This window comes from Procambarus clarkii, chromosome 52, assembly GCF_040958095.1.
Source record: "Procambarus clarkii isolate CNS0578487 chromosome 52, FALCON_Pclarkii_2.0, whole genome shotgun sequence".
Classification (NCBI taxonomy): Eukaryota; Metazoa; Arthropoda; class Malacostraca; order Decapoda; family Cambaridae; genus Procambarus; species Procambarus clarkii.
In genome coordinates, this window is record NC_091201.1 from 27024322 (window position 1) to 27047510 (window position 23189).

Here is a 23189-nt window from a genome sequence, read left to right on the forward strand (position 1 = left end):
CCCAGCACCACCAGGGAGGCTGGTGTAGGCCCCAGCACCACCAGGGAGGCTGGTCTAGCCCCCAGCACCACCAGGGAGGCTGGTCTAGCCCCCCAGCACCACCAGGGAGGCTGGTCTAGGCCCCAGCACCACCAGGGAGGCTGGTCTAGCCCCCAGCACCACCAGGGAGGCTGGTCTAGCCCCCAGCACCACCAGGGAGGCTGGTCTAGGCCCCAGGATCCATTCCCTTTAAGAGCAGGCGGGGGGCGGCGCGGCCAGCAGCCCACACTGGCCAGAATAGATCACTTGATGAAATAATAATGAGACGAGCAGGAAGTAGGAAGCATGACGGATGATGAGTCTAGCAGGTGGAGGAGGAGTCTCTAGCAGGGAGAGTCAGGTGGAGTGTGTCTAGCAGGAAATTTATAGCAGGAAGCGCTAGATTTCTCCCTACACACCTCATTGAGGCCATAGTTTTCTCTTTATATCTCAATCATTATCTCTCCCCTTCCCTCTCTGCCCATTCTCTCATCCGCACATGCTCTCTCTAGCTCTCTCCCTCTCCCTCTCTCTCTGTCTCTCTCTCTCTCTTTCTCTCTCTCTCTCTCTCTCTCTAGCTCTCTCCCTCTCCCTCTCTCTCTGTCTCTCTCTCTCTCTTTCTCTCTCTCTCTCTCTCTCTAGCTCTCTCCCTCTCCCTCTCTCTCTGTCTCTCTCTCTCTCTCTTTCTCTTTATAACGTGATTTCCTCTCCCAGTCTCTTCTTGCGTGTCTTTTCCCCTTTCCCCTGATTGACTTTCGTCCCCTCACTTGTTTTTTTCATGTTGTGACTCCTCAATTGCTTAGTTCAGCCTGTTACTACCCCCCTCCTCCTCTTCCCCTTTCTCTCTGTTAGTTTGCCCCCTTTCTCTTGCCCCTTAGACACCTGTGTACCCATTATGCTTTTATTTGGATACCGTTGAGCGCCTTCAGAAGTCCTTGAGCTCTTTGAGCACTGGTTGCTTTCCTCTGAGTCCCTAGAGCGTGGATGACTCAAGGAACCAAGAGAGCAATTTCTCAAAACTTTCTCAAACTCTTTCAGAATTTGTGTACATGATCTACATTGTAAATGCTTCAGTTTTTCCTAATGGATCAATATCGTAACATGAGCACAAAAACAGTTTTATATTTTCAAATGAAAATATAAATTATACAATGTAACCAGCTGTACTTTTTTTACCCTTTTCATTGTGGTCTCAGATTAGAATATGGTCTTCAGTTATATCTTCTAGATTTTAGTGTGGGAATATAGTTTATTGTGAAAACAATTCGTTAATGTGGCCTATTAAATATGGGCAAAATTTTTAGACGCCAAAATTTATTACTCAAAAGATCTTGCGTTTTGGGGAAAAACGAGAAGAGGGACTTTTAGAACAAAGAACTTTGCACATAATATGTAAAAATGTTGATAATCGATCAGAAACTGTGTTTTAGGTAAGGTTTCAAAATTTACAATCTTGTAAAAGAGAAAAATGAAGTTCAATTTTATTGAACTCTGCATTATATATGCTCGTTGAACTTCATGGATTTCCTTGTAAGTTTTAAATAAACATTGCTTGGCATTTGTACTCTAATATGTGAAAGTTGTAGGTGAATATGTGTTGAAATGACGTCAAGATAAAATAGCCCCCCCCACTAAAAAATATATATAGGGGATAGAGATAAGAAACATATATATTTCATTCACTTTATTGCCCTCATCTGGTCCCCGTTCACCTAAACAACCTAAAGACACAAAGAGACTTGTTCTCATTCTCTTCATCCAACTCTGTTTTTTTTTCATTTTTCTCCTATCTTTACTCTCTTTAGCTTTCCTCTTTCCTTTCAATATATATATATATATATATATATATATATATATATATATATATATATATATATATATATATATATATATATATATATATATATATATATATATATATATATATATATATATATATGTCGTACCTAGTAGCCAGAACTCACTTCTCAGCCTACTATGCAAGGCCCGATTTGCCTAATAAGCCAAGTTTTCATGAATTAATGTTTTTTCGTCTACCTAACCTACCTAACCTAACCTAACCTAGCTTTTTTTGGCTACCTAACCTAACCTTACCTATATATATAGGTTAGGTTAGGTTAGGTAGGGTTGGTTAGGTTCGGTCATATATCTACGTTAATTTTAACTCCAATAAAAAAAATTGACCTCATACATAGTGAAAAGGGTAGCTTTATCATTTCATAAGAAAAAAATTATAGTAAATATAATAATTCAGGAGAACTTGGCTTATTAGGCAAATCGGGCCTTGAATAGTAGGCTGAGAAGTGAGTTCTGGCTACTAGGTACGACATATATATATATATATATATATATATATATATATATATATATATATATATATATATATATATGTACATGTTTTACAGCGTATAAAATCTGTAAATTTTGTTTGATTACAAAAAATCAAAGTGATAAGTTCTGGCACCTGTGGCTGATTCACACGTTGACCAATTTCGTTCCAACTTCACCAACTTAGAGAAGGATATACATTCTCCAAGATGTAGAAATCACAACAAAATCAGCTGAAAATAAAAGGCGACAAAAAAAATGAAATACAAAAAATGGGTTGACGTTGGTGGACATAAGAAATACTGGCATTGGCCAATGTATTTATATGATATATAATAAAATACAGCAAAATAACATAATTACTCATTAGTATATGTAAAATTTGGCACTCCAGGTGGCACTCAACACTACTAGAAGGCACCAGCTGTGGTGCCTGTCTTTCTAAACAGATAGACAGGCCCCACATCTGTGGTGCCTGTCTATCTGTGGACGTCTATCTAAAGAGTATCTACTGTAGACGTCTATCTAAAGAGTATCTTCTGTGGACGTCTATCTAAAGAGTATTTACTGTGGATGTCTATCTAAAGAGTATTTACTGTGGATGTCTATCTAAAGAGTATTTACTGTGGACGTCTATCTAAAGAGTATCTACTGTGGACGTCTATCTAAAGAGTATCTACTGTAGACGTCTATCTAAAGAATATCTACTGTGGACGTCTATCTAAAGAGTATCTACTACTCATTTTCTTTGTGCATCAGAGGAAGGTGCTTTGCATCTCTTTATCCCTTCATTATCCATGAGTTCCAGTAAATCGTAAATCGTATATCATCAGAACCGGTTGCGCACGGATTTATTTGTAAAAAAAAAATCCCTTTGAACTCCATTTTCTTAACATATTGAGATGAAATTTTCACGACGCTGATAACGTGAGATTTGTTGAACATTTTACAATATATTTCATATTTTGAACGAATATTTTACATCTGTCAACCAACTCTAGTGTGGTTGACTCAACATTAACCAAAGTAAAAGAGGTTCATACAACCATGGTTCATACAACCAACTTTTTCTCATTTTCTTCATCCAACTCTGTTTTTTTTCCGTTTTTCACCTCGCTTTTCTCTCTTTAGCTTTCCTCTTTCCTTTCAAAATATATATATATATACATGTTTTCCTTTTTCCCTTCACGTGTCCTCTTACCCCATCCCCCTTTCCGAAATTGTAAAATATATACGTGGTTTGGAAAGGTTGGGAGTGCTTTGGTGAGAAAAGAGAGGGAGGGAGAGCTTTGGTTAGAGGAGAGGAGAAGGGAGGGAGCTTCTCCTCGTCAATGTACTTTACACATTCATAATATCCTTCTAGAGAGGGTAGAGAGAGAGAGAGTTAGAGAGAGCATGTGTGAGAGGCAAGAGTTAGAGAGAGAGAGAGAGAGAGAGAGAGAGAGAGAGAGAGAGAGAGAGAGAGAGAGAGAGAGAGAGAGAGAGAGAGAGAGAGAGAGAGAGAGAGAGAGAGACAGAGAGAGAGAGAGAGAGAGAGAGAGAGAGAGAGAGAGAGAGAGAGAGAGAGAGAGAGAGAGAGAGAGAGAGAGAGAGAGAGAGAGAGAGCGTCTGTGAGGTGTGAAAACACTTCAAAAACTTAAGGTATACCCAAATTTTCACAAATTCACAAAACCGATGCAAATATACAATCCCCCAAAAATTCATTATAATGTCTGATCGCGTCTGCGTTCAACATATCCTCATAGATTCACTGTGAAATATAATGCAAATCTGATGCTAAAGTGTTCAAGAAAATGTGTTTCCATTCCCTTCGTGGTATTTTACAAGCCGCCTCGATCCCAGTGAAATTTTGCGTTTTCTTGCAAGAGGCTCGCTTAGGTTGTCAGTCCACTCCCTCAGTATCTATGACGACATCTTTTCCAGCTCCATTTTTCTCCATAGCCAAGTCTTGTTAGTGCTGTTTTACGCCTTTTATTTAATATTTTATTGAATTTGTGTGTCTGGATTTGTGGGGTTATGCGTTCGCGTGAGAAATATTAAGCGAATACCTTTAGTGCCGATGAGAAATAGGAATTTGCAAAAGTCGTACTTCTAGGAAGTTCTCTGAGTCGCCTCTTCTTCAAAGGTTTTTACTCAAAGTTGCAGATATTTTGTTTTTTATTTTTGAAAAGCGTATATCTGTAGTGTTATAAGGACTTTGATGTTGATTGCGATTGTGAGAGGATGTGAAAGTTTGACATATTAGTTTGGATGTCCTGCTGTGGAAAGGAGAGAGAGAGAGAGAGAGAGAGAGAGAGAGAGAGAGAGAGAGAGAGAGAGAGAGAGAGAGAGAGAGAGAGAGAGAGAGAGAGAGAGCACCTCTCACCTCTCCCATCTCTCCATGATGCTAAACAGCACACACATACACAAGTGTGTCCTTAGAGACGGGACTGGCGTACTATATATAGGAAGTGTGAGGTAATATAGTGTGAGAGAGGAGGTGGTGTGGGTGTAGACTGGAGCTATATTGGTCCAGGCGCGGCTATTATGGGGCTACCTCCACCCCCCCCCCCCCCCTGCCTCTCTCTTTCCCTCTCTCTCTCTCCCTCTCTCTCTCTCTCTCTCTCTCTCTCTCTCTCTCTCTCTCTCTCCTGCGCTGCCTGCATTGTTCCCCTTTATCGCTACCGCCATGCACACGCCTCTTTCACACACACACGCCACTACACGCCTCTTTCACACACACACGCCACTACACGCCTCTTTCACACACACACGCCACTACACGCCTCTCTCGCACACACACGCCACTACACGCCTCTCTCGCACACACACGCCACTACACGCCTCTCTCGCACACACACGCCACTACACGCCTCTCTCGCACACACACGCCACTACACGCCTCTCTCGCACATACACGCCACTACACGCCTCACACACACACACACGCCACTACACGCCTCTCTCGCACACACACGCCACTACACGCCTCTCACACACACACACACGCCACTACACGCCTCTCACACACACACACACGCCACTACACGCCTCTGTAGGCACTAGTCTGTGTGGCCCAAGTATGGCTCAAGGTGCGTAAACCAGGGTGTGGAGTGTGGCCCAGGGTGTGGAGTGTGGCCCAGGGTGTGCAGTGTGGCCCAGGGTGTGGAGTGTGGCCCAGGGTGTGCAGTGTGGCCCAGGGTGTGGAGTGTGGCCCAGGGTGTGCAGTGTGGCCCAGGGTGTGCAGTGTGGCCCAGGGTGTGCAGTGTGGCCCAGGGTGTGCAGTGTGGCCCAGGGTGTGCAGTGTGGCCCAGGGTGTGCAGTGTGGCCCAGGGTGTGCAGTGTGGCCCAGGGTGTGGAGTGTGGCCCAGGGTGTGCAGTGTGGCCCAGGGTGTGCAGTGTGGCCCAGGGTGTGCAGTGTGGCCCAGGGTGTGCAGTGTGGCCCAGGGTGTGCAGTGTGGCCCAGGGTGTGGAGTGTGGCCCAGGGTGTGCAGTGTGGCCCAGGGTGTGCAGTGTGGCCCAGGGTGTGCAGTGTGGCCCAGGGTGTGCAGTGGGGTCCAGGGTGTGGAGCCTCTGGTGTAGTGTGGCCCAGGGTGTGGAGCCTCTAATGTACAAGCGAGAAAGAGGTGTCTGGAGCTTGAGAAAGTAGGCAGGTGTGTGTGGCAGGTATTTGAAGATATTGTGCGGAAGCTTGAAGCCCTGGAGAGGTGGTGAGGGAGTGGTGAGAGAGAATGGTGAGAGAGAATGGTGAGAGAGAATGGTGAGAGAGAACTGTGATAGTGGTGTGACGGACTTCAATGGGAACGTATTTTGGGTAGAGAGTGAGAGGAATGTATTTATAGTGAGTTTAGTGAAAAGGTGATTGTGAGAGAGAGAGAGATGAGGTGTCGTAAGAAATAATAATAAACAATTACTCCAGTTCTTTTTATTGTGACATCTTATTAGTTATTTACATCTGGGGTTTGAGTTGTCAGTTCCTTCATCTGCTTTGTTTGACATGCCATCAGCATTTGTCTTCCAGATTTCTAGATCTGCGTATGTGTGCCTTAGTTGATACTGTTGGAATTATATCCACTCCAAAATCTCCGATTCCTATAGTTGCCCCTTCCATTGATGGTGTAGAAACTCTCTGGTTTTCTTTCTCCCTTCCCCCTGTCTTCATTACCTTACATTTATTGGGATTGAACTCTAGCAACCATTTGTTCGTCCACTCCTGGAGTTTGTTAAGGTCTCCAAGAAACATTCTTCAACATGGACTTCGAGTGCCACTCCATGAGTGTCTCCCCATGAGTGTCTCCCCCATGAGTGTCTCCCCCATGAGTGTCTCCCCCATGAGTGTCTCCCCATGAGTGTCTCCCCCATGAGTGTCTCCCCCATGAGTGTCTCCCCATGAGTGTCTCCCCCATGAGTGTCTCCCCATGAGTGTCTCCCCCATGAGTGTCTCCCCATGAGTGTCTCCCCCATGAGTGTCTCCCCATGAGTGTCTCCCCCATGAGTGTCTCCCCCATGAGTGTCTCCCCCATGAGTGTCTCCCCCATGAGTGTCTCCCCCATGAGTGTCTCCCCATGAGTGTCTCCCCCATGAGTGTCTCCCCCATGAGTGTCTCCCCCATGAGTGTCTCCCCCATGAGTGTCTCCCCATGAGTGTCTCCCCCATGAGTGTCTCCCCATGAGTGTCTCCCCCATGAGTGTCTCCCCCATGAGTGTCTCCCCCATGAGTGTCTCCCCCATGAGTGTCTCCCCCATGAGTGTCTCCCCCATGAGTGTCTCCCCATGAGTGTCTCCCCCATGAGTGTCTCCCCATGAGTGCCACTACATAAGTGTGTCAGCCTGAACTATATGATGAGTCAACAAAGATCTTGCCTCTCCCAGCCTTTCACGAGGGCCAGGGTTCGATACCCCGTTCCTTCTTATCAAGTCCGTACCCCCGTGGGTCACTTGCGGCACACAGGGAAACACAGGCCTGATTAATCCAACTGTTGTTGTCAGTCTCAATCACCTTGTGGAAGTAAATTGCCATGTTCTTGACGTTAAAAATTCCTTTTTGTCTTGAAATTATTTGTTCTTAGGCATGTTAGACAATTTAAAGTTGTTGGTGTGTTTAGCTGTTGATGGTGAGTTTAGCTGTTGACGGTGAGTTTAGCTGTTGATGGTGAGTTTAGCTGTTGATGGTGAGTTTAGCTGTTGATGGTGAGTTAAGCTGTTGATGGTGAGTTAAGCTGTTGACGGTGAGTTTAGCTGTTGATGGTGAGTTTAGCTGTTGATGGTGAGTTTAGCTGTTGATGGTGAGTTAAGCTGTTGATGGTGAGTTAAGCTGTTGATGGTGAGTTTAGCTGTTGATGGTGAGTTTAGCTGTTGATGGTGAGTTTAGCTGTTGATGGTGAGTTTAGCTGTTGACGGTGAGTTTAGCTGTTGATGGTGAGTTTAGCTGTTGATGGTGAGTTTAGCTGTTGACGGTGAGTTTAGCTGTTGATGGTGAGTTTAGCTGTTGATGGTGAGTTTAGCTGTTGATGGTGAGTTAAACTGTTGATGGTGAGTTTAGCTGTTGACGGTGAGTTTAGCTGTTGACGGTGAGTTTAGCTGTTAACGTTGAATTAAGCTGTTGATGGTGAGTTAAGCTGTTGATGGTGAGTTAAGCTGTTGATGGTGAGTTTAGCTGTTGATGGTGAGTTTAGCTGTTGACGGTGAGTTTAGCTGTTGATGGTGAGTTTAGCTGTTGATGGTGAGTTTAGCTGTTGATGGTGAGTTTAGCTGTTGATGGTGAGTTTAGCTGTTGATGGTGAGTTTAGCTGTTGATGGTGAGTTTAGCTATTGATGGTGAGTTTAGCTGTTGATGGTGAGTTTAGCTGTTGACGGTGAGTTTAGCTGTTGATGGTGAGTTTAGCTGTTGATGGTGAGTTTAGCTGTTGATGGTGAGTTAAGCTGTTGATGGTGAGTTTAGCTGTTGACGGTGAGTTTAGCTGTTGACGGTGAGTTTAGCTGTTGACGGTGAATTAAGCTGTTGATGGTGAGTTAAGCTGTAGATGGTGAGTTTAGCTGTTGATGGTGAGTTTAGCTGTTGATGGTGAGTTTAGCTGTTGATGGTGAGTTTAGCTGTTGAAGGTGAGTTTAGCTGTTGATGGTGAGTTTAGCTGTTGATGGTGAGTTTAGCTGTTGAAGGTGAGTTTAGCTGTTGATGGTGAGTTTAGCTGTTGATGGTGAGTTAAGCTGTTGATGGTGAGTTAAGCTGTTGATGGTGAGTTTAGCTGTTGAAGGTGAGTTTAGCTGTTGATGGTGAGTTTAGCTGTTGATGGTGAGTTAAGCTGTTGATGGTGAGTTAAGCTGTTGATGGTGAGTTTAGCTGTTGACGGTGAGTTTAGCTGTTGACGGTGAGTTTAGCTGTTGACGGTGAATTAAGCTGTTGATGGTGAGTTAAGCTGTTGATGGTGAGTTAAGCTGTTGATGGTGAGTTAAGCTGTTGATGGTGAGTTTAGCTGTTGATGGTGAGTTTAGCTGTTGACGGTGAGTTTAGCTGTTGACGGTGAGTTTAGCTGTTGACGGTGAGTTTAGCTGTTGACGGTGAATTAAGCTGTTGATGGTGAGTTAAGCTGTTGATGGTGAGTTAAGCTGTTGATGGTGAGTTAAGCTGTTGATGGTGAGTTTAGCTGTTGATGGTGAGTTAAGCTGTTGATGGTGAGTTTAGCTGTTGATGGTGAGTTTAGCTGTTGACGGTGAGTTTAGCTGTTGATGGTGAGTTTAGCTGTTGATGGTGAGTTTAGCTGTTGATGGTGAGTTTAGCTGTTGATGGTGAGTTTAGCTGTTGAAGGTGAGTTTAGCTGTTGATGGTGAGTTTAGCTGTTGATGGTGAGTTTAGCTGTTGAAGGTGAGTTTAGCTGTTGATGGTGAGTTTAGCTGTTGATGGTGAGTTAAGCTGTTGATGGTGAGTTTAGCTGTTGACGGTGAGTTTAGCTGTTGACGGTGAGTTTAGCTGTTGATGGTGAGTTTAGCTGTTGATGGTGAGTTTAGCTGTTGACGGTGAGTTAAGCTGTTGATGGTGAGTTTAGCTTTTGATGAAAGAGCATACATAGCCTAGATTTAGCTCATCTTGATGTGGGTTGAGCCTTAGGTTTTTGGTCAACCGAACTGTTGGTGCTGATCTATGTTCTCGACTACTTTGTTTAGTGGCACTAGTTGACCCCCTCCCCCCCCCACCCCACCCCAACCCCACTCCCGCCCCCCCCCCCCCCTTGCCCTCTGTTCGGTGCCTCAAACTACGAATGGCCGACAGGATCTTTAGTTGACATAGTCGTTAGTCACACACACACACACACACACACACACACACACACACACACACACACACACACACACACACACACACACGCGCGCGCGCACACACGCACACACACACACACACACACACACACACACACACACACACACACACACACACACACACACACACACACACACACACACACAGATTCGTCTATACAGGTATAGATTCGTTCCTCTCAATGTTTGCCGACGATGCAAAAATTATGAGGAGGATTGAAACAGAGGATGATAGTAGGAGGCTGCAAGATGACCTGGATAGACTGAGTGAATGGTCCAACAAATGGCTGTTGAAGTTCAACCCGAGTAAATGCAAAGTAATGAAACTAGGCAGTGGAAACAGGAGGCCAGGCCCAGGATACAGAATAGGAGATGAAGTACTTAATGAAACAGACAGAGAGAAAGATCTAGGAGTTGATATCACACCAAACCTGTCTCCTGAAGCCCACATAAAGAGAATAACGTCTGCGGCATATGCGAGGCTGGCTAACATCAGAACGGCGTTCAGGAACCTGTGTAAGGAATCATTCAGAATCTTGTACACCACATATGTAAGACCAATCCTGGAGTATGCGGCCCCAGCATGGAGCCCGTACCTTGTCAAGCACAAGACGAAGCTGGAAAAAGTCCAAAGGTATGCTACTAGACTAGTCCCAGAACTAAGAGGCATGAGTTATGAGGAAAGGCTGCGGGAAATGCACCTTACGACACTGGAAGACAGAAGAGTAAGGGGGGACATGATCACAACCTACAAAATCCTCAAGGGAATCGACCGGGTAAACAAGGATGAACTATTCAACACTGGTGGGACGCGAACAAAGGGACACAGGTGGAAGCTGAGTACCCAAATGAGCCACAGAGACGTTAGAAAGAACTTTTTCAGTGTCAGAGTAGTTAGTAAATGGAACGCATTAGGAAGTGATGTGGTGGAGGCTGACTCCATACACAGTTTCAAATGTAGATATGATAGAGCCCAATAGGCTCAGGAATCTGTACACCAGTTGATTGACGGTTGAGAGGCGGGACCAAAGAGCCAGAGCTCAACCCCCGCAAGCACAATTAGGTGAGTACAATTAGGTGAGTACACACACACACACACACACGCACACACACACACACACACACACGCACACACACACACACACCACACACACACGCACACACACAGACACACACACACACACACACACACACACACACACACGCAATAATAACCATCATACCCACCGCCAAATGTGACCTTGGGGGGGGGGGGGAGGGGGAGAAATGGTTGTTTGAAGACAGTGCAATCAGGTCAAAACGTTCTCCAGACGGGCATATTACCTTAAGGGTTAATATTGAGGAGAGACGAGGATGGCGTTGCCGTTACGACCAATCCTTTTTTGGTGCCCCGCTCCTGCCTTCATCCTTCCTTCATTCCTTCCTTCATTCCTTCCTTCCTTCCTTCCTTCATTCCTTCCTTCATTCCTTCCTTCATTCCTTCCTTCCTTCATTCCTTCCTTCATTCCTTCCTTCCTTCCTTCCTTCCTTCCTTCCTTCCTTCCTTCCTTCCTTCCTTCCTTCCTTCCTTCCTTCCTTCATTCAGTCCTTCCTTCATTCCTTCCTTCATTCCTTCCTTCCTTCCTTCCTTCTTCAAGTTCTGAGAAAACCTTTATATGCTCTGTTTTAATTATTGGAAATGCGGTTAGGTTAGGTCAGACAAGGGGGAGGCTTCTCTTCGTGGCTTGTGAAGGGTTAGGGGTGTTGTTAAGGGTCAGGTGGTGTGGTTGTTATAAGGGGGGGGTAGGGGGGTTGTGAATGGTTAGTTAGAAGGGGGGGTAGGGTTGAGAGAGAGAGTGGGAGGGAGGGAGGAAGAGTTTGGTATACTATATCCTTTTAAAGGATACCTTGGTGTAAACTGTAAACTATGCATTCCCCCCCCTTGAAGGATATACCTTAGTATATCGAGGAAGGAGTGGAGGTAAACTCGATATCACATTATATGCTGATAGTGACTCGTCACGTGAGTTATAGCGAGGCGGGGGCCCAGTAGCTAGAGACCGGCCATTGATATCCCGACACCCGGATGGGGTGTCTGGGAATACTAAACAACCCCCCCCCCCCTTCCCAATCGCCTATTATTTAAGGGGAAATGGGAAAATACCGACACAACTTTCTAGTACAATTACTTTAAGGAGATAACCCATTCACGCTCCCCATTGATCTATGGGGACTCCTCCCCCTCCCCCCCTTTTCTCAATGGGACGCCGTCACAGTTTGTACTAATGGTACAAACATGTATTCAGACCATGTTAACTGTTAATTTCATTTAACCTTTCATTGATATTCCAGGAGCCAGATTCACGAAGCAGTTACGCAAGCACTTACGAACCTGTACATGTTTTCTCATTCTTTGGCGGCTTTGTTTAACAATTATTAAACAGTTATAATGAGCTCCGAAGCACCAGGAGGCTGTTTATAACAATAACAACAGTTGATTGGCAAGTTTTCATGCTTGTAAACTGTTTAATAAATGTAACCAAAGCCGTCAAAGATTGAGGAAAGATGTACACGTTCGTAAGTACTTGCGTAACTGCTTCGTGAATCTGGCCCCAAGGCTAATCAGGTTAATTATAATGTTGAACGAAGCTGTTGATTAAACATTCACTACAGCTAATTGTATTTCTCTTTGGTTCGTTTTTGTAGTTAATTTTCGTATTGAAAGTACTTTTCTGGAGGCTTTTATGCCTGATATATATATATATATATATATATATATATATATATATATATATATATATATATATATATATATATATATATATATATATATATATATATATATATATATATATATATATATATATATATATATATATATATATATATATATATATATATATATATATATATATATATATATATATATATATATATATATATATATATATATATATATATATGTAGATTTTTAAAGGAGATATACGTGTGAAATACGAATTAATAGTGTGTGTATATATGTATGTTTTCTTGCTTCTTCAAACTGCAGGTCAGTTTGGGTAAAATGCTAAAAAAATCTCCATTTTTTGCCTTATGGTCTAATTTCCTAATAAAATGACTATATTGAAAACTTCAGATTCGTGCAATCACCATAAATTACGCTAAGCAAAATTGCACTTATGCATAATATTTTTAAATATCCATCGTATTTTAAAAAATAATTTTTGTACCCACTTTGGGTAAAATGCCAAAAAATCTCCATTTACAACACACTCTAAGAACTTGGAGAGTGTTGTAAATGTGCCCTTATTTCAAGCGTGAAATAAGGCCACGTTTGCCCTTATTTCTGAGTTACAGGTTCTGATTTTTTTTTTTTTTACTTTTTGCGTTCAAAATTTCAATTTCATTTAAAATTTCACCACAGACAGTTTTTGAGCCAGGCTGACTAAGGCTGCAAGATCAAAAAGAAAAACAGAATTATGACAAAATTTTTTATTTTTTGGGGGCAGTATTTACCCCGGTTATTCATGCAAGAGGTCATGGCCCGCAGTCTTGATCGATCCCCAGGGCCTCTTATTTGTCTATGTTTAGTGCATAATTTTGAATATTTTCGTCCAAATTGTTCATTTCCATTTAGACTCTCACCAGAGGTAGTTTCAGACCTGCTGGTTAAGGGTTTCAGGTCAAATGGAGTCAGTTCGAAAAATTGGTTCCTTTATCAACCCCCCACCCCCTTGGTCGACGACCGGGCCGCGGGGTAGCTAAGCCCCGAAATCACCTCAAGGTAACCCCTCCAATAAAAAAAAAACTACTAATTGTCATTTAAAACCTGCAAATTGCACATCAAAATACTTTCAATCACCCAACAAAATTAACCCTAACAAGGGTTTATAATCACGTTATAAAATTATGTTTCCAACTAAAGTTACTTGTAATCAGGTTCAGTTTTACACACCAATAACACCGGCGGAAAATATTGTATCTCTGTTATTAACGTAATTATATGAGTATTTGTGAACTTTTAGGAAATGTGGTTTTTTTTTGGGGGGCCAATAAAAAAAATTCTAAACGCCAGCATCAGTATCCAACCAAAAAAATCTAAAACATCCAAGGTCTAATGAAAAATTCCTAGTGTCTATTGAAAATATCTAAAAGATCTAGTGAAAAATTCCTAGTGTCTAGTGAAAATATCTAAAAGGTCTAGTAAAAAATTCCTAGTGTCTAGGGAATATATCTAAAAGATCTAGTGAAAGATTTCTAGTGTCTAGTGAAAATATCTAAAAGATCTAGTGAAAAATTCCTTGTGTCTATTGAAAATATCTAAAAGGTCTAGTAAAAAATTCCTAGTGTCTAGGGAAAATATCTAAAAGATCTAGTGAAAAATTCCTAGTGTCTAGTGAAAATATCTAAAAGGTCTAGTAAAAAATTCCTAGTGTCTAGGGAAAATATCTAAAAGATCCAGTGAAAAATTCCAAGCAAAAATAAATCACCTTCTCTTCACCTCTCCTCTCTCTCAGTTCCTCACCAAAGGCTAGAGTAAAAGTTGGAGACACTAAGTCAACTGGGAAGAAACTGAACTAAGAGTAAGAGAGAGTACCTGAAGAATAGAAGACAGTGAGTCACAGTGAGAGAGAGAAGCTTTCAAGCAAGATCAAAGTAACATGTTCCCAGACATATTTCGTCTGGGTCATGGACTTGAATAAGAGTTCTAGATATTTTAAACAGATAAGTAGAATTAGAATAATGATCTGAATGGGTATGGAGGGTCCACTACCACTCACAGGATGGGTATGGGATGTCCACTACCACTCACAGGATGGGTATGGGATGTCCACTACCACTCACAGGATGGGTATGGGGGGTCCACTACCACTCACAGGATGGGTATGGGATGTCCACTACCACTCACAGGATGGGTATGGGGGGTCCACTACCACTCACAGGATGGGTATGGGTGTCCACTACCACTCACAGGATGGGTATGGGTGTCCACTACCACTCACAAGATGGGTATGGAGGTCCACTACCACTCACAGGATGGGTATGGGATGTCCACTACCACTCACAGGATGGGTATGGGGGGTCCACTACCACTCACAAGATGGGTATGGAGGTCCACTACCACTCACAGGATGGGTATGGGATGTCCACTACCACTCACAGGATGGGTATGGGGGGTCCACTACCACTCACAGGATGGGTATGGGTGTCCACTACCACTCACAGGATGGGTATGGGTGTCCACTACCACTCACAAGATGGGTATGGAGGTCCACTACCACTCACAGGATGGGTATGGGATGTCCACTACCACTCACAGGATGGGTATGGGGGGTCCACTACCACTCACAGGATGGGTATGGGTGTCCACTACCACTCACAGGATGGGTATGGGTGTCCACTACCACTCACAGGATGGGTATGGGGGTCCACTACCACTCACAGGATGGGTATGGGGGTCCACTACCACTCAGGATGGGTCTGTGTGTGGATCTATGCATCGCCTAGTGTCTCTTGGCTCATCTATGCCCTCAAACGCCTGGCCCCGTTTTTCCCGGTTCGAACCCAACGCGTTGGACACCAGAGACGACCGGGTTCCTGATTAGCCAACGTAAGTCCGGTTTATTAAAAAAAATTACCCCCAAATTTCCAGTTTAGTCCTGAAGACCATTTTGGGATTTCAGACCATCTTTGTGTCGTTCCATTTGTACCGTACGCGAGCAGCCCTTCAATATGCTTAGCTAAGTGTAAATGCAGAACTGATACGCGCACAAACACACACAGAGGCGGGACCAAAGAGCCAAAGCTCAACCCCCCCCCCCGCAAGCTCAACTAGGTGAGTAGACACACAGACACATATACGCAGGGAGAGAGAGAGAGAGAGAGAGAGAGAGAGAGAGAGAGAGAGAGAGAGAGAGAGAGAGAGAGAGAGAGAGAGAGAGAGAGAGAGAGAAGAGAGAGAGAGAGAGAGAGAGAGAGAGAGAGAGAGAGAGAGAGAGAGAGAGAGAGAGAGAGAGAGAGAGAGAGAGAGAGAGAGAGAGAGACAGAGAGAGAGAGAGAGAGAGAGAGAGAGAGAGAGAGAGAGAGAGAGGGAGAGAGAGAGAGAGAGAGAGAGAGAGAGAGAGAGAGAGAGAGAGAGAGAGAGAGAGAGAGAGAGAGAGAGAGAGAGAGAGAGAGAGAGAGAGAGAGAGAGAGACAGAGTACTACCCATAACAAGATGCTCATCTTCACTCCTACAGGGAGAGAGAGACGTCCAAGTTCCGGGTAGACGTGACGGTAGCTGAGCAAGACGAGATCATTTTCTACCTTACCTATGAGGTAGGTTCTACTACCCACTTCTACCTCACCTACAAGGTAAGGCTACCCAATTCCTACCTCACCAGTTAGGTGAGTCTACCCAATAATTTCCACCTTACCTACAAGGTAAGTGTACAGTTAGGCAAGCCTCTGATGCCCGCTTTATCTACAACTTAGTTCCGGGAATCCATGTCTTCCCCGCAGCCCGGTCTCTGACTAGCTCGGCTGATAGTCTGATCAACCAGGCTGTTGGACGCCGCCGATTGCAGTCAGAGGCATGACCCACAGCCCAGTGAGCCTCCACATGTTCTTGTTACTCCTCATTCTGCCTGTTTGTTTACGTTGAAAACCTCCCATGTTAAAAACAAACTTAGCATGGGCGCTGTAGTTAGACACACACACACACACACACACACACACACACACACAGAGGATATGGCCATCCTTTGACTCTAAGGTCCGTGCCACATGCTGGGAAACCCGCTTGGCGCCACGGGGAGCGCCAAGCCAGGCGTGCGCCTGAATGCGACTCATCTAGAACACTGGGGCTCTTGATCCCCTTGATCCGATGGTGTTGTGGGCCGTGATCCTCCTGGACTGTGGCAGGCGGCTGATGTATGCAAGAGAAGGCGGTTGTGCGCAAGCTGACGCTATACACTTCCTATGGCCACTAGCGTAGCCTGTTGCCACTGAATCATCACACTTAAAATTTACCCGAATTTACCTGAGGGGCCACTAGCATTCTAGTGGCCGCGACGAGGACAGGAAGCCGGCGGCTTGTTAAAGGTCCCCTCCCCTAATTGTCCTGATGATTTTTTTCAAGTTAGATTTTAAAGTTCAGCAGAGTTTTGGTATCTACGGCTTCGACGGGTAGGCGGTTCCATGGGGTTATAACCCAGAGGGTGAAGGAACATCTCCTGTTCTCAGTCCTACACTGTGGCTTGTTGAGCTTGAAAGTGCAGATATATTACTAAAATTCGAGCCATTGTGTTTTGAAAAGCTGCATCTATTGGAGTTTATTATTTGGTTAACATTTTAATACTACAGTAGCCAATATGATAAGAAGAAAGGGCTTTCTTAACTATATTTTCATTCTTGCGTTCTATGAGGCGGGAATGTGGATAAGCATTACAATAACATACTTTTATATATGTTTATCACTCAGAATGTTCAGTAATATATTGAATGATTGTGATATATATATATATATATATATATATATATATATATATATATATATATATATATATATATATATATATATATATGTGTTAATATTTTATGTAAATTTCTTAAATAAGATTACTGTGTTTCCTCAGGAATTACTAGAGCGAAGGTTAGGGGAGTACTCGCACAAGATCAACGTACACCCAGGATACCCTGTACGGGACCTGGTGGTTGATGTCACCATCCATGAGACTCGAGACATCACCATCCTCAGCGTTAAGAAAGTACCGGGAGGCACGGACTTCAGAGATGCTGGTGAGTACTTGCTGATGAAGTCTTTAACACGTACTGCAATTTACAGTAATATTAACCCAATTTTGCAGGGGGAATGGTGTGGAGTATGGGACGGACATAGGCCAGTTGGGCTCGGCCTAAGTTGAATGCTTTGAGAAATTAAATACAGTAACATTATTTAAAGTTAGTAATACAGTTAATATTTGTAATTATCTCTGTCGTAAGAGAGATTGTCTCTTTGTCCAAGGCTGGAGGGCAGATGCTTGGGGCTAGTCTCACCCAACTTTACAAGGTACATGGTCAGGGGTTCAGGACGGACATAGTCTGGTTGAGGTAGTAACATAGGTTAACTACGTTTAGAAACATTAGCATTTATAGAGAATCACCCATTCTCCCCCCCCCCCCCCACACACAATGTGATTTTCATGGAGTCAAGTGTGAAATATTTGGTGTATTTCAATAGAGTTTTTCGTGGCTTTATGATACATTTTCTGTGAGACGCATAGAATTGTTTCAGCACTGCTTAGTAATATTTTCTGGGAGAAATAGAAAGGGAGGAGAGTGGGGATACTGAGGGAAGGGGGCCGAGAGGAATAGAGAGAGTTGGGGTAAAAAGAGGGGAGAAAAGGGTGTAAAGAGAGAGAGAGAGAGAGAGAGAGAGAGAGAGAGAGAGAGAGAGAGAGAGAGAGAGAGAGAGAGAGAGAGAGAGAGAGAGAGAGAGAGAGAGAGAGAGAGCGAGCGAGAGAGAGAGCGAGCGAGCGAGCGAGCGAGAGAGAGAGAGAGAGAGAGAGAGAGAGAGAGAGAGAGAGAGAGAGAGAGAGAGAGAGAGAGAGAGAGAGAGAGAGAGAGAGAGAGAGAGAGAGAGAGAGGAAGACTGACGAACCAGCAGGACATCCTATGGGTGCCAAATGCACTGGTTACAGACCTACTTCATGTTCTCTAGTCCAGGGCCTAGGTAATTGTTATTGTTACACACTCGTTACGTCCGGTGAATTCCTCATTCCTTTGTGCTGCTTTCAGACGTTCTCTGTTCCCAATTGTCGCGTATTTGGCACATGGAGTGCACACGGCGTGTTTTGATTTAGCGCTCGCTTACGGGTGCTCTGTTGCCTTTGCCACCAAACCTTCTCTTTGAGCCCTGGGGTCAGGGACAATGTACCTGCAGGGTACATAATAGAGATACATAATAAATACGGGAGAGATACATAATAATTTACACGTGGAAAATAATTGAGGGGCTGGTCCCAAACCTGCACACAGAAATAACACCACATGAGACCAGAAGACATGGCAGGATGTGCAGAATACACCCGTTGAAAAGCAGAGGTGCAACAGGTACTCTGAGAGAGAACTCTATCAACATCAGAGGCCCGAGACTGTTCAACACGCTTCCACTACACATAAGGGGCATAACTGGCAAACCCCTCACAGTGTTCAAGAGAGAACTGGATAAGCACCTCCAAAGGATACCTGATCAACCAGGCTGTGACTCATACGTCAGGCTGCGAGCAGCCGCGTCTAACAGCCTGGTTGATCAGTCCAGCAACCAGGAGGCCTGGTCGACGACCGGGCCGCGGGGACACTAAGCCCCGGAAGCACCTCAAGGTAGCCTCAAGGTAGCCTCAAGGTAGGGTGACCTGCCCTAGGTCTGTGTGCCCCCCTGGTTCTGCATTCTTTGTATTTGGTATTCTGATGGTACATAATGGCAATTGGCAAAGACCATCTTCCTGGTAGAACAGTCAGTTTTGTGAGGTTTCCCTTTCCTTGTAAACTTTCGTGGATATTTTTTGGGGTATGTCCTGATTCCTCTATGGTTCGCTGGGCTTCTTGTGGTACGAGACGGAGCTTTTGTCCTATGAGGGGGCTTATGTGCAACTGATATATTCGCCCCTCTTCAGTTATTCTCGTTTCATGCATAGGGCAACTTAGACATCCTGTTCTGTGGCTCATTTTCGCCATTTGCTTTACGTCTGTGGTGGATGGTCTTTGTTACATCATATTAAGTGGGAATAAATTTATCTTTCCTCCAGTTAAGTTGCTGCTGCTATTTCAGGAGACCTTGTGGCTGTGTGTGATCCCTTGGTGCTCCAGGAATGGAATCTAATTAGCTGGTTCGTTGTTTCTGGAGCACCTTCAGCTAGATGTCAACATCGACCTCTCCAGTCTTTCTGTCCTTAACCATACATATGTTTATAGTGTCTTTAATTGTAGGTATTATGTTGAAATCCAAATCTGTTACAATGTACCTTTTAATTACTCCCACTTTTCTCTGTTAAAGACCTTCCCGAAACGCTTTGCGCGTTAGTGGCTTTGCAAGAATGTAAGAACACAAATGTTATGTACTCTCACAACCCAACATACCTTCTTTTATATAACTAAATAAATAATAAACGAACTGAAAGGATTACTACAACACGACAGTGATTATAGAAAATGGCAGAGGGGTTGATGGGAAACAACCGACCAGCCCGAACACTACAAACTCGTAAACAGTAGACTAGATGGTGTTTATCCTGACACCTGGTTAAACCTTGGCGTCTAGTGGATGTCTGGTCACCTTATCCACATGAGCCCGCAGTCCAACAGGACGCACTTATTGCCCATTGAGTCACGCTACTGCTGCCCGACATTCCTCTTCAACATCTCGCTTAATGACGCCGGGCGCCCTAATAACCGGGGATCACAGGGAAGTTAATATTTGTCCGAAAGTTAATGGAAGGGTCCCCACTGATGCTCGAAAGTGTTAATGCCCGAAACGCTATGCGTACTAGTGGCTTTAGGTATTGTATGTACTACCTCTATCTTTAAATCTAACAGAATGTTTGTACTGTAACGCTGCAACTATGTACGTACTGTTCCTAAATAAATTATTATTATTATTATTATATATTTTTTCCCCTTGCTGGTTCTTCAGGGCCGGGAGTTCTTGTCCGGGATAAAAAATTCTCCTTGTGGGGCGAGTTTATTGGGCAGCGCCACTCATCCTGCGAGTGGACACACCGCCAGAGCAGCATGCACAACACTCCCCAATAGGAAGAAAACCCGCTGGGTTGTTCATCCTGTCACTTGTACCCAGACACAGGTGGAACTTGCCTAACTGTCTCAAGTGAACAGCTTATCAAAGAAGATTAGCATTTGCCAACCCCCTAAAATACACTATATGTTTTCTTGCAGGTGCAAATTAGTAGAATCTTTTTTAAGAACAGAATCTGTATTTTACAGTGTTTTCCTAACTCAATGTGGGGTTTATTATGCTACACATATTACCTAATGTCTCTTAGATATTCACATTGTCTTAGGTAGTGGTCAAGGTTCATGGTGTGCCCAAGGGGTGTGGTGGGCAGCTGGCTCCTTCTCAAAACCCGTTTGGGTTTTGAGTATTAAAAGGGCAGTCGTGCTTCAGTTGTTTGGCTGACACGGCTACTAAATTCAGTAGTTTCTTCTCCAGCCATTGGCCCATCCCTTGTCATGAGATCCCAGCATCCCAAATATGTGTAAGTGACTACCTCCCCAGTAGCTATCCCGAGCTTCTGTACCTATCCCCAACGAATTTTAATTCCTTGGATATTAATGATATAATCTTCTCATTTAAAACTAAATCAAGTAACCCTTCTGAGATAACAACCCTAATCTGGAATAATTTTATTTATAATTTTATAAGTTATGTACAGTATATTGTAGTACATGTACTTTCCGATAATGCATCACCAGTCTCCGTGGTGTAGTGGTAAGACACTCGCCTGGCGTTCCGCGAGTGCTTTGTCATGGGTTCGTATCCTGGCCGGGGAGGACTTACTGGGCGCAAATCCTTAACTGTAATCTCTGTTTAACTCAAGAGTAAAATGAGTACTTGGTTGTAGCAACGATTCTTCGTGGGGGTCGTATTCCAGGGACCTGCCCAAAACGCTACTCGTACTAGTGGCTGTACAAGAATGTAACAACTCTTGTACATATCTCTAAAAAAACAAAAAATAAAATGTATTGTAAATATTTTAAATTATAATTAAACAAGTCAAAGGTTATACTGTAATAGGATTAGTGACATCCTATTAGTACTGCATAATTGCATTAATAGTATACATTACTACTACACTATGCTATTGAATATGTACCTTAAAGTTACATGAAATAATTCTAATAATACGTATCATTTACTAGTGTCTGAATGGAGAGAAGGAGGCAAAACTGCTCGACTACAGTTTGATCCAGAACCAGAAACAATGCCAATCAGTGGGGTAATCCACGGCCAGCTTGTGGTCCATTATGATGTAGAAAGAGCTCTGGATGCTGGTGATGTTCAGGTAACAAGACTTGACAGCTTTATTAGGCTGTGAGTAATATTTTTATATAATATATATATATATTATATAAACATATTACTGTATACAAGTTTGTAATAAGTTTATATTATGTTTTGGTTTTATTTGAACTTTTTGACCTGTTAAAATTAGGGAAAATTTCAAAATGCTTAATTAGTTTGATATTTGTAATTATACAGGTCAAGACCAGAGTAAGGTGATACAATGAATATAATTAATATAAAACATGTCACGTTTTCTGTTAAGCACTGAAGTAATGTTTATATAATTTACAAAACCTGTTTTGTGTATAGTATTGCGCTCTGTAACAGTTGACTAAGTTTTGGAATTGCAATTGTGGATCCCGGGTTCGATTCCTTGGTGGGGACAGAATTAGTAGGGAAAATTACTTTTTTTCCTAATGCCTTTGTTCACCCAGCAGTAAATAGGGTACCCAGTAGTTAGGCAACCGTTGTTTGGGTTTCATCCTGGGGAGTTAGTAGTTCGACCTTGGAGGGGGACCTGGATATTAGCCTAAATTATATATGTACACACACAGGCTTCCTTGTCCCCCCAAAAAATTGATTTAAATTAAGTAAGTTAATTTGAGAAAAATATTAAAGATTGAAGTAAGATGTTACTGGATAGGCATTTTGCTGTAATATGTGGCAATCCCTATAGTGATTCAGTAATATTTTTGGTTTCATGAGCACACACATTTTTTTATGTAATTTGACATGCCAACTTTAATGTGGTTACCGTCTAACTCTTGTACTTGTCGTTCTCTATATATTCTTAAATTACTGAGCTTGTTTTTAATGTTTTTTTATATTTGAATTGTATTTTCTGGACTTAAAAATAAGTATAATAGGGATTCATATGTCAGTATTAATAAAGAAGGTACTGTATACCTTATTTTTTTATTTATTAATTAAAAACAGGACATATTTGATGCTTTGACATATCTAAACTGTAGGTAACGTGTGAAAAATGTGTTTATGAAACTTTCAGTATGCTTAGTATTTCAGGCAAGTCTAATGCCTGCAGATTCGACATAGGGTTTTGTTTTGGGTTAAACAAGAGACTAAGTACTGTCCTTTGACGCTAATAGCACAAGAATTTGCTGTGATAATTGTTTGTACTACATTTTAGGTTAAAACTGAGATGGTTATTATGATGTGTTTAAGTTTATTATCAATAAAAGATAATTACTAGTATATATGTTCACTAATTGGTAACAGTGATCATCATCATGTCAGGTTTTCTCCATCCAGAGCGGTCGCAGAGAGACCACATTCAGCTCCGCTCCTGTGCCAGGTAAGTCCACTATGGGCTCACCATAGCCTGTGCTACTTGGAACTTTTTGTTACAAGTTGCTGAATTTAAAACAACAACAGCAGCAGCAGCAGCAAACAACAAGGTTTTCTCATTCTTGTAGAAATAGCTAGATGCTAGCTGGAGAAAAGTATTATAACCAAAGGGCCTCTGTGAAACAAACATGTAAATCTTCTAAATG

At 43.1% G+C, this 23189-nt stretch overlaps 1 protein-coding gene across 6 annotated transcripts in view; it reads left to right on the forward strand.

Moving 5' to 3' along the window:
* LOC123763554 (inter-alpha-trypsin inhibitor heavy chain H4) overlaps positions 1-23189 on the forward strand; it is a 247292-nt gene that overhangs the window by 181619 nt on the left and 42484 nt on the right. For 4 of the 6 annotated variants that reach the window (XM_069304535.1, XM_069304531.1, XM_069304533.1 and 1 more), the window contains exons 4-6: positions 15857-15935; positions 17234-17396; positions 21534-21676. In XM_069304535.1, coding sequence (XP_069160636.1) covers positions 15857-15935; positions 17234-17396; positions 21534-21676 — 385 coding nt within the window. Of the gene's footprint in view, positions 1-15856; positions 15936-17233; positions 17397-19864; positions 20156-21533; positions 21677-23189 lie in introns of those variants that run through there. The other 2 variants (XM_069304534.1, XM_069304537.1) reach the window with 2 other exon arrangements.